General features: G+C 48.7%; 1 protein-coding gene across 2 annotated transcripts; it reads right to left on the bottom strand.

The window, feature by feature from the left end:
- Window positions 1-89: 89 nt before the first annotated feature.
- Window positions 90-9,970, bottom strand: SIRT5 (sirtuin 5). 2 transcript variants are annotated; one of them, XM_058814123.1, is made up of 9 exons: window positions 9,926-9,970; window positions 9,278-9,416; window positions 7,083-7,216; window positions 5,342-5,567; window positions 3,735-3,822; window positions 3,299-3,352; window positions 2,004-2,127; window positions 632-747; window positions 90-274 (listed from the first exon to the last, which is right to left on the bottom strand). In XM_058814123.1, exons 2-9 carry the CDS (start codon window positions 9,390-9,392, stop codon window positions 199-201), a joined length of 933 nt encoding a protein of 310 aa, XP_058670106.1. In that variant the 5' UTR covers window positions 9,393-9,416; window positions 9,926-9,970; the 3' UTR covers window positions 90-198. The 2 variants fall into 2 exon arrangements, with proteins under 2 accessions (XP_058670106.1, XP_058670098.1); XM_058814115.1 differs by lacking the exon at window positions 9,926-9,970 and adding an exon at window positions 9,656-9,879.
- Window positions 9,971-11,147: the final 1,177 nt, after the last annotated feature.

Raw genomic sequence — 11,147 nt, 5'->3', positions numbered from 1 at the left:
GCTCCCGCCTTCCGCCGGGGAATGCCGAGCGCCAGGACACCCGCCCCGCCCCGCGGGATGCGCGCACACACAATACAGGACACCACAGGTGGCTCTGCCGCCCCGCCTTTATTGCCGTGGGACGAGTCCCGCCGCCGCCGGCCCGCCCGCCCCCGTACTCCGGGGGTCATCCCAGGGCTCAGGAGATGATCCCAGGGCTCAGGTGATGATCTCCGTCTCGTGTCGCGCCAGCGCCGGCGGCAGCGTGGTCCCGCAGGGGCCCGGGAAGTGGAACCTGGAAGGAAGCGGCAGGTTTAGGGCGCGGGCAGGCACCGGCGCACCCCGCTGCTTGACCTGGCGAGTCTGGCGGGGGCACGGCAGGGACGGAGCAAAGACGAGGAGGAGAGAGGGGTTTAAGCCTTGTGGGGCGTAGGGACAGACTTCAGCCTCACCCTTTAAATAATACGGTTTGTGTCTTAGATGAAAATTCCACCATGGAAGAAGAATCCTCTTTTCTTACTTCTTAACAGAAACTCAATATTTCATAAGGCGGGGGGGGGGCAAACCAGACTGTATTTGTCTAAACCCAGCGTTAGCAGCTGGACCAGGGGCAGGAAGGAGGGGACTGAAGGCGTTCCCTGAGCAGCGTTACCTGAACCTGTCGGTGGCAGGAGTGGTTTCCATGTTGAACTCTGCGACCGGGACTCCTCTGGCCGAGACCTGCGGGGCGAACATGGCCGCAGGATACACCACGGACGAGGTCCCGACCTGCGGGCAGTGGGACAGGAGTCACAAGAGTAGTAGGACAGCACTCAAACAGACCAAACCAACCCAGCCCCGAGGTGAGGGCCCTTCTCACAACTGTACGTGCACTGAAGCCTAGGAGATGCCTACAGAAATGAAACCGAATCGGTATCTGATCAGTGTCACTGCAGATGTAACTATTTAACTTAGCACAGCAATTAGGAATTGTTTCTCTGATGCAGCCCAAAGAAACCCACTTGTAACTGTAGATGGAAAAAAAAAATCCCAGAAAAAAATGGCACACTTTGTCTTCAAGGAAAAATAATAACAAAACTTTCCTTCTGTTACTTGAGATCATCCTGTAAATGGAAGACAACACTAACCAAGTGTTTTGGTTAGGGATCTGGAACCTACATGGCATGTAAACCACCTTGCAAAAAAGCAGCACATTATAACTTATTTCCTTTTCAAACTGAGCATCAAAATAATTGTATGTTTTACTGTTTGAGAAATTAGAACAATAGAACAGTTTGGATTGGAAGAGACCTCAAAGATTATCTTTCCAACCTCTCTGCCATGGGCAGGGACACCTTCTACTAGCCCAGGTTGGTCAGAGCCCCATCCAACCTGGCCTTGAACACTTCCAGGGATGGGGCACCCACAGCTTATCTGGACAACATGTGCCAGTGCCTCACCACCCTCACATGAAACAATGTCTCCCTATATGTAATCTAAAGCCACTCTCTTTCAGTTAAAAGCCATCATGCCTTGTTCCTGATGAAGCATCCCTCTCTGGCCTCCTTGCAGGCCTCTTTCAGGACTGGAAGGCCACTCTAAGGTCTCCCAAGAGCCCTCCCTTCTCCAGGCTGAGCAGCCCCACTCTCTCAGACTCTCTTCATAGGGAAGGTGCTCCAGTGCCTTTATGAACTTTGTGGCTCTCCTCTGGACTTGCTCCAACACTTCCATGTCCTTATGCTGGGGGCACCAGAACTGTCCACACTATTCCAGATGGGGTCTCACCAGAGCAGAGTAGAGGGGGAGTGAAATTCAGCAGCCAAACAGCATTGTCTCTAACCCCTGTGTACTTGACTTCTGAGTAGTCTGTGTACATTTTCAAACGGAAAGGTCATTTAATGTTTTGCACTGACACCAGAGAAGCCCTCTGGGGCTTTCAGTTCCCTCAGGGAAGCTCAGATGCATCTGCTTTGCCCAGGAGTTGCCACGTCCCTAGCATGGCCTCCCTGGCGGTTCAGAGGACAGGTAAGGAAAGCGCCACTCACGACCAAGCAGAGGTCACAAATATCCAGCTCCTTCTCCACCGCCGTGAGCACGCCGGGATCCAGGGCTTCCCCAAACCACACCACGTGGGGCCGCAGGAGCCCATTGCAGCCGTCCTCCTCACACCTGCTCACACACCACACAGGGACAGGTCAGCAGCGCTCCAGGCTGCAGAGCAGATCGCATTCTCCCCTGGGCAGTCTTACCTGCCATCATCCTCTCTCCTCCTTCACAGCCCTCCCCACACCCTCCTCTACCACGTGCTGGACAGAAGGCAGATCATTCCATGCTACACACATGCTGGAAATACACATGGTACTGCATGATCCCAAGGAAGGGGGTGCTGAACAGTTGTTCAGCACAGACACTTAATTGTGTCTTCCCCTTACTCAGCTCCTGAAATGCATGAAAGTTAAAACTCAGCCTCCAACAGCTTTAACAAACTAGCTGACGGGGTTTTAAGGAGAAAATGACCCAAAAGACAGAAGCATCTTGTTAGTCTCTTTTTCCTTAGGAATCAGATGAAAAATGTGGCAGCTTTTTCCATCTGCAACTAGCTAAGGCAAAGTTTCAGGCAACATAAAAAAGCATCTTAGCACATTCTGTGCCTGTGAGGGGACCCCACCATGGTATTCCAGAAAAACAGTGGGTGACACCTGCAAAGTAACAAAACATTTACTGCTGTAGCACTCACTTTCTTGCTGCAATTCTCCTACTACTTCACTTACTACAAACCCCAGGAATTTGGCCACGTTTCATCTTGGTGCTCAAGTACACAAACGTGTGATGCCTTTAGCACCATGGTAACTTCTACATGCTCCTTTGTCTGATGCCCCTGTAACTTTAGACTCAGTTTCCTGGGGCAGATTTCCAGAGTTGTTCTCATCTTATTGCAGGAGTTCCATACTGCTATCTCCTATCGCAAAAGTTTCATACCTTCTTAGTGTTTCTCATGAGTAGCTCCTCAGAGCACTGACTCTTTCTTCTTCACAAAGTAGCCAACTGACTCCAGTTTTCAACCACCCCACTCTTTTATAGCACTCTTCTTCTCATTGGTTACAGCTGTGGCTTGTTAAAGTCAGGCCTGTTCCTAATCTTTGCTAACTGGCCCAGCTGCAACTCCTTATGGATAAGATTACTTTCTACACTATCTATATTTTCTTATATTCTGTCCCCCTACACAGAGTTCTTTGTCTCCTGTGGAATGTCCTTCCAAAACAACATGAACAGTAACATGAAGCTTTGAGATGCACAAAGCATGAAGAGGTAACAGGCCAGCAAAGTGATCCATACATACTGAGGAAGGTCTTCAACTGGAATGGCAGCATCTTCTGTGTCAGGATCTGGAGCCCTGTATACACAAAATGGAAATACATGTTCAGCAGTACAACAGGTATTTTATAGATTAATAAAAACTTAACATTCTCTAAAAACCTTCATATTCTCTAAAGCACATCCTCCAATCAAATCTGCAACTTCAGCCAACTTGAACACCTACTACAATCCTAAAATACCATACATGAGGCAGACAGGAATTTGTCCAGAATTATCCTGAAGCTGAGCAACTTTAATAAGCTGGCCAAAACTGTCAAAGGCACAACAACTATTTATGTAATTATCTAAAGGTCTGGTGAAATGTAAAGGGAAAAAAGTCCTAAAAAATCTTTGAGTGTATGCCTGGCCCGTCCCCCTGCTCGCTTCCTTTTTTAATGGTGAAAGAAAGAAAGGATTACCCCTTCCCAGCCAATGCGGGGCAGATCGGGCTCTTGTAATTCGCAGCTACATTTCCACAGCTGGTGCAGCGAGTTTTAAATAAACTACCTGGAACACATAAAGAGGAAACATCAGAGATGAAGCAATGACTCTGAGGTGTGGCTGTGCAGGCAAGTGGTTGTGTTTATCCTGGGCAGCTTCTCTTTGCAGACCTTGAAAGCTGTGCCTTGCAGGTAACTTACAACAGGAATGCAACAGCAAAGACAGTCCCACTGTGCCACCTTGTTCTGCCTCAGGACATGAGTAATACACAGTCCCATAACATATTTTGCAGGAAAATCGTAATTCAAAATATCACTGAGGGAGATGATTTCTGTTTATTGCTTTTCCTCTTACATCAGAAACATTTTCTTGAAAAAATAAAAGATGCTGGTCAACACCATTTTGTTTGATGCAAAACTCCACCCCCAAAACTTCTGTAGCATTACTAACATGCTGTCAAGATGTGTAATACAGCCAAGAGCTAAAAATTGTGTCCATTTTGTAAGGAATACAAATAACCAAAATTAAACTCTTGTCAAGACTTCATTGGGTCCACAACTGCTAAATAGCTTGTGCAGGTTTCCTGTGTCCAAAGCACAAAAGTGGTGGTGGGAAATCCCATTTACACCTTTAGTGATACTTGAGTTAAAAAGCATCACAGTGCTAGAGGACCAGGATGGGTCTTTGTCCTGGGAGACTTCTACCCTGTGGCAGGGCCTGAGAAGTGAAAAATCACAGAATCACAGAATAATGAGGTTGGAAGAGACCTCTAAGATCATCAAATCCAACCTATGCCCTAACACCTCAACTAGACTATAGCACCACGTGCCATGTCCAGTCTTTTTTTAATCACATCCAGAGATGGTGATTCTGTGGGGTCAGCTCCAAGGGCTTCCAAACCGTCTTCCTCTCCACACCTGTATATTTCCTCAGATCCCAAACCCCCGCTGACCCCCAGGGTGCTGCACTTGCCATGTGCTCCTCTGGCACTTTGTGGGAGTAAGGAATACCACTGACTACAGGGAAGAGAGGGGGAGGGCCACTGGCTGCAGGAAAGAAAGGTAAGGGAATCTCAATTGCTTCCAGTCCCTTTGTCCTCCTGTAGCCAGGAAGTGCACAAGTGAGAAGAGGACAGAGGGAAAACACCAGGGCTGGTGAGGCCAGGCTTGCCAATACACCCTTTATTGGTGGCAGTCTGACACCATCTCTACCACACAGTGGAATCCCTGGGGTTCTTTTCCCCTTTCCTAAGTTAAATCAGCCAGGTGTCACAGCCACATGAATTCAAGTGGATCTGCAGAAAACTGTGCAAGCAAAAGGGAGAACCATTTCCTGTGTACTGTCAGAATCCATTAAAAACAGAAAGATGAGATTCTGTGATCCTAAAGGTGAGGAATAAAGAGAGGCTACAAAGTACCTGAAACAACTTCCAAAAGAGAACAGGGTGTTATTGTAAATAAATTTATGCAAATTATTGTAATTTTGAAGACAAAAATCTTTTCTCTCTGTACTTATCCCATTTTCCCTTCTTCCCACTCCCCACCCCAGGTTTCCTGGCCTGTGGTAGACGTGAGCCGGCTCCTACCATGGATTTCTAAGAGGTGCTTGGTGCCTGCCTTCCTGTGCAGCTCATCAATGTTCTGAGTGATGACCACAACGCTCCTTCCTTGCTTGCTGAGACGCTTCTCGCACTCTGCGATGGCAATGTGGGCTGGATTGGGATGTTTGCTCAGCATCACCTCCCGCCGGTAGTGGTAGAATTCCCACACACGGGAAGGGTTTCGCGCAAAAGCCCCTGGAGTAGCCAGCTCCTGCAAAAGATGTAACAGGTCATCCTACAATGAAAGAAGAATCCCTTCCCCAGATGAAGCTTGCTGCATCTCTGCCATTTATACATCTCTGCATCACAAGGTCATCAAATGCAGATTTTCTATAACCAAATGCAGTTGATGAGAATATTGTTCCACAGCCCTTACAGGGGGGACAAGTCAAAATGTCAGATCAAAAGAGGAAATAACTTACAACAACCATGTGGTACGTGGGCTTACACTACACTCCAACCATCCTCTGTGCTGCCCTACCAAACTATTAGGGGCTTAGCACAAAGCAAGATGAGATATTCCAGTGCACACCCTTTTTTTGGCACCCACAACTCTTTTCCACGGCAGCCATAAAACTCAGCATCAAGTAAATGTATTTCCTTTGCTATGAATTTCTTTTCTGCTTTAAGTGTAACACAAGCCAAATTACACCCATTGTCAAAACCAAAGTCTAATGTCTTGTATTTTGTGTGCAGGTAAAATTGAAGCTGCTTTTTGCGGTAACTTTAATTTTGGATTCTCTTTCTCAAAAACGAGGTGCAGCTCAGTCCAGCACCTCAGTGCAGAATTCCACTGACAGAGAAACTGAATGCAAGTTTCTGATGCAGCAGGACCAAACACTTATACACACACATGCTTTATCTGAATTGATGGTCACTGAAAGCAAAAAACTCATCTTTAGATTCAAACCAGTTTCAAAAATCCATGTCTCTGGCACTTTTTTAGCTTCATCAGATCTTTCAGGAATGCTGTAATTAAAAACCACAAAGAAAGCAGGTGTGATTGCAGCATTTGGGGTAGCAGGTACTGACAGCAGAACAGCTGCTGAAACACCTGCAGCACCAGCAGGATGAGACTCGTGAGGCCTCCATAGAGCTCACACTGTTGGTGCCTTCAGCTGTACTCCCAGTGTCTGCTCCCACCTCCTCCCCCACCCCTTTGGCAGGCAAGATCATTCCAGGCAAAATCCCAGTGCTGGCAAGATCATTCCAGCAGGAGAGACAGCCTGTGGGAGAATTAAAGAACCTGCCCCAAAATAAAACAAGTCCTAAAGCATTTTGAAAGGGTGTTATGAGACACCAAGATTAAAAGAAAACAACCAGTCTCTATTGTCAGTTCTTCCTTTGGTATTTTGGTTTGTTTAAAACGCTAAAGAGTGTAAAACAGGAAAGGCCCCACATGGTAGGAAAACAGTGAGGTTTTGCTCATCTTGCAAAAGATGAGCAAACAGCTGAACTGCAGGAAAACAAGGATGGCAGAAAGACCCAGAGCTGCCTGCAAGAATGTTGTATTTCCCAAGCAACTGATAAACCGAAGGACAGAAGCAGATCCCCAAGGGCACAGAGAAGAGCTGCAGAGGCAACTGCTGTAGGGAGAGTTCTGTCCCGGCTGCACTGCCATGGGAGAACTTCCACCCTCTTCCTCCAGCTGTTCCTGACACTCCATGCTCACATGTGTGATGCACAGAGAGGCACGGCTGAGCAGACACGGGCCACCAGCACCTACCTGGGCTTGCCACTTTCTCCAGAAGCCTCCAGCCCCTCTGAAGGTGGGGACGCCGCTCTCGGCGCTGACCCCGGCTCCAGTGATGATGGCGATGTGCTTGGCCTTGGCAAACACCTCTCGGAAATCAGCCATGTCTGTGCCAGGGCAGGGAAACAAGGAGCTGTTCAGGCACTCACACCCTGCCCTCAGAGGCCACACTTACACATCCACACATGGCTTCCATACACACCTCCCATGACTTCAATTTCGGAACACCTACTGCCTCCTGAGCTTCTGTATGTTGGAATTTAAAGGGCAGTTCCTGGAGATCCTCAAAACTTGTGTCTGAGCAGGCTCAGTAGGGCAACATGTGCTAAACATGATTATGGTCAATACTGGAAAAGCAGAGCCTATAACTAAAACCCCACACTGGATGCTACCCCAATAACAACTGTTGGCACCACCACCCAGGAAGTTTGCTTTCTTATTGTTACTTAAGATCCTGAGATGAAAAAATATACATTTGTTTTGTTGTTTTTGTTTGGATTTTTTTCTTCCACAAAGTATCACCTTCAAAATTAAGGTAATTTGGGAAAATGTGCTTTCTTTTGTGACATTTTTCCTATTTTCTAAGTTTGCAGCTGTATTTTATATTTTTAAATGTGTTATTCCCACCATTTTTCCTTGCATGGTAGTTTGGGAAAAAGATGGAAAATTTCCTTTGCCTTTTTATGTGAGCCAAGACAAGATTAAACAGGAACAGGTTAACTACAGACAGATAAAAAAAAATCTCTTGCAGTTTACCTCAGATATGATTTTTAAAGCAACTCAGGTTAGAATCACAAAATGGCTGAGGTGGGACCAGACCTCTGGAGATTGTTTTGTTCAACCCCCTCTGCTTAAGCAGGGTCAGCCAGAGCAGACTGCCCTGGACTGTGTCCTGTGGGGCGGCTTTTGATATCTCCTTGGATAGAGACTCCATAACCTTCCTGCACAACTCAATCATTGTTTGACCACCCTCACAGCTGACAAACACCATGGGGTGTCTTTATGCACTGAGAGGATGCCCTGGAGCCTTCATCGCCACAAGGGCTCATCACTAGCTTAAGGCCAATGTGGTGCCCACTGGATCCCCAGGGACACTCCTGCCCAGCTGGTCACTCCAGCCTGTCCTAGTGCCTGGGGTTATTTATTCCCAGGGGCAGGACCCTCTGGAGTATCAACCACTCCTCCCAGCTTTGTATTATATGGAAGCTTGCCAAGGATACACTCTGGTCCATTGTCCAGGCCATTAATGAAGGTGTTAAACAACACTGGCCTCAGTACAGGCTCCTATGGTATCCCACCAGTGAGCAGCCTCCAGCTGAACTTTGAGCTGCTCACCACAACCCTAATCCTCACAATTTACCAGGTGATCTTTCAAATAAAAACCAAAATTACCCCCTCCCTCCCCCCACACATAGAAAAGCCCACCCAAAGGCAGGTAAGTTCCTGTAGGAAGGAAGAGCCACTGGAGAGGTCCCAGGAACCACAGCACAGAGCCACAGGACTGGGCAGAGAACGCTGCAGTTCTGATGTCCCACCTGCTGCTGCAAACCAAACCTCACAAGCCCTGAACGTGTAAAGCTCAGGCCAAAAGCCCTCCCAGCCAGCTCTCTGGCAGCAGCCAAACGCTGATGCTCAAGGCAGCACAAAAAGCAAGTTTGCCTCAGCTACCTGACATTAGGGGGTTGCTATAGTACCTGTGTGCAATTTTCAAGTTAAGGCACATTCTCAAATTGAAAAACAAAACCAAAATACCCCCAAACAGGTGAAAAGAGATCAGCCTTAACTGCTAGCCTGAACAGGGCTCCTGAACTGTTACAAATGCTCAAGGCCCAGTTTACTACAAAGAAATGAGGAATTAGTTTTATTACTCATTAGCATTATGAAAGGAAAATGCAATTAACCACTGCATACTATTGTGCATAGACTATAAACATTAAAAACGTGTTTATGCTGTAACCATGCTGACTGCAAGGGTTTTTGGAACTCTACAGAAAACGGACACAGAAAGGTAATTTTACTATTCTGGGGGACAAATAAAGCAACTTCACACTGTTTTAAACATTTTTAATTAAGCCATGGATTTCACCTAGCACACAAAACCTTCTAGCACTTCAAATCCACCTTAAAAACCTGTCCGGGGTGCTAAAGCAAACAAATACATGTCTTACTTGAACTGGGACGGGCCATTTCCAAGCAAAACTTCTGTTTCTTTGAAGACGAGGCCTTAAGTCCACAGTGCACTTGGGAAACCAACCTTCTAGCGGTAGATTGAAAGAGACACATCAGGATCCCTCGGAAGTGTTTCACCTGGGGAGAAATAAATCAAACATCAGCGGCCCAGCCAGGGTGCGTATTTCTGCCACCTTCCTGTCAGGGGCTCTCCCTAAAGAACCAGGTGCGAGCGTTCTTCATGGCTTCTTCCTGCACCTGCAGAACACGGAATCACCGCCGACCCGAGACCCTGGGGCCGGGATCACCGCTTTTGTTCAGAACCGGGGAGAACAGCCCCGCTCCACAGCGGCGCTTTCAGCCGACACTCAACTTACGCGACGCTCCCGAACTGCGCTGCTAACCCGAGGCAGCTCCCAGGACCACCGGCATTTTAAGAAGGGGGAAAAGCAAAGGACGGAGCTTCGGCGGGCTGCAAGCCTACGTGCATCTGCCGGCCCGCAGAAGGGCGAAGGGACAGCGTGGGCAGGCGGAGCGTCGGCGAGGGGGAGGGGGCGAGCGCCGGGCCCTCACGTCGGGGCTCCGCCCGCCGGGCCCTCACGCCGGCCCCGGGGCAGCGAGTTCGCGGCCCGCCCGCTGCGACTCACCCCGGGCGGCGGCGGCTGAGGCGGCCGAGCCGTGCTGTGCCGCACGTCCCGCCCCGCGCTGCGCCGCTCCGCCCTCCCACGGGGAAGGGCCGCGGGGTTAAGGCGGCATGGAGGCGTGGATGCGTGCACTGGAGGCAGCCGCGAGCCGCTTCCCGGCGCTGCGCGGAGCGCGCACGTATCAGCTGGAATGACACGCAAGTAGGTCAGGAAAGCTGGATGGCTTTCCAGCGTCATCCCTCTCTGCGGTCCACCCTCGGGCGTTCGCAGTTTACGCGTTCACGGATGAAAACTCCGCTGCACTCGGACAGCACACTTTTATTTTTTTTTTCTTAATGAGGAACGCTGTTTTTAGCATGTTTTGCTGCATAAAGAAGGCAGCGCCTGCTCTCATCCAGCCGCCTCCTCTCCGCCCTTCCCCAACAACCTTAAATCATTACGGTCCTTTTCAGTCAAAGGTTTTGACACATTTCTCCCCCTCCCTTTGGATTCTGTAAATTACCAGCTAAGCAGGTGAAGAAGCCCCCAAAACACGCACCCAAAGAGGGGAAAAAGTTCCACCGTGCTCTTTCAAGTCCACCAGCAGCCTGTCCAGCCCCGGGGCAGCTCCTGTGTCCCTCTCCTGTAGGCACAGAGGAGTTACCTGAGCGGGTTCACCTGAGGGCAGGGCACAGCCAGAGCTGCTCCCAGAGATGGCAGCCGACCTTTCCCTCCTTACCCTGCTCCATGGCACTTGTTATTGTTTAGAGTTCCAGCACTCCGTACTCTGCCTCCAGCTGCAAACTCGAAGGAAGCCTTTGGTGCGGGAATGTTGTTGTTAGTCAGTGGTGCTGACTGAACGCTTGTGCTGGTGCTTGCTGGGCTGTCACAGCTGTTCCCTGAGCGCTCCGTGTCTCCGTAAAGGCAAGCGTGCTCAAAAAAACCAGCATATCATACACTCAGAAAACAAGGTGAAGGCCAGCATGATCTTACTTAGCACTCTAATGACCCTGATGTCAAAATCCAGTAATTCTGTGCAGATTGGGAAAACAAACAGGATGGCAGGTTTGTTGAATGAGGGACTGGCTCTGCATAATGTTATTCAGTATCATGACTGGTGTTTGGTTTTTTGAAAATTGAGATCTTGCTACAGACTGTACACTATGCTTACTAGGCAGCTGCTAATTAAAATTAAAAAGAAAAAAAAAAGCAATTCACAGTTGCACTATCACCACAATTTTCTTCC

The sequence above is a fragment of the Ammospiza caudacuta genome, chromosome 1 (assembly GCF_027887145.1).
Source record: "Ammospiza caudacuta isolate bAmmCau1 chromosome 1, bAmmCau1.pri, whole genome shotgun sequence".
Classification (NCBI taxonomy): Eukaryota; Metazoa; Chordata; class Aves; order Passeriformes; family Passerellidae; genus Ammospiza; species Ammospiza caudacuta.
Note: the sequence above shows the minus strand (reverse complement) of the source record. Positions and strands in the feature narration are given on the sequence as shown.

Coding starts and splice junctions, on each gene's coding strand:
- SIRT5 (XM_058814123.1), bottom strand. CDS start 9,392: ATGTGTCTCTTTCAATCTACCGCTAGAAGGTTGGTTTCCCAAGTGCAC. Junction 7,217..9,277: donor AATGGCCCGTCCCAGTTCAA/GTAAGACATGTA, acceptor GCCCTGGCACAG/ACATGGCTGATTTCCGAGAG. Junction 3,823..5,341: donor GCACCTCTTAGAAATCCATG/GTAGGAGCCGGC, acceptor TATGTGTTCCAG/GTAGTTTATTTAAAACTCGC.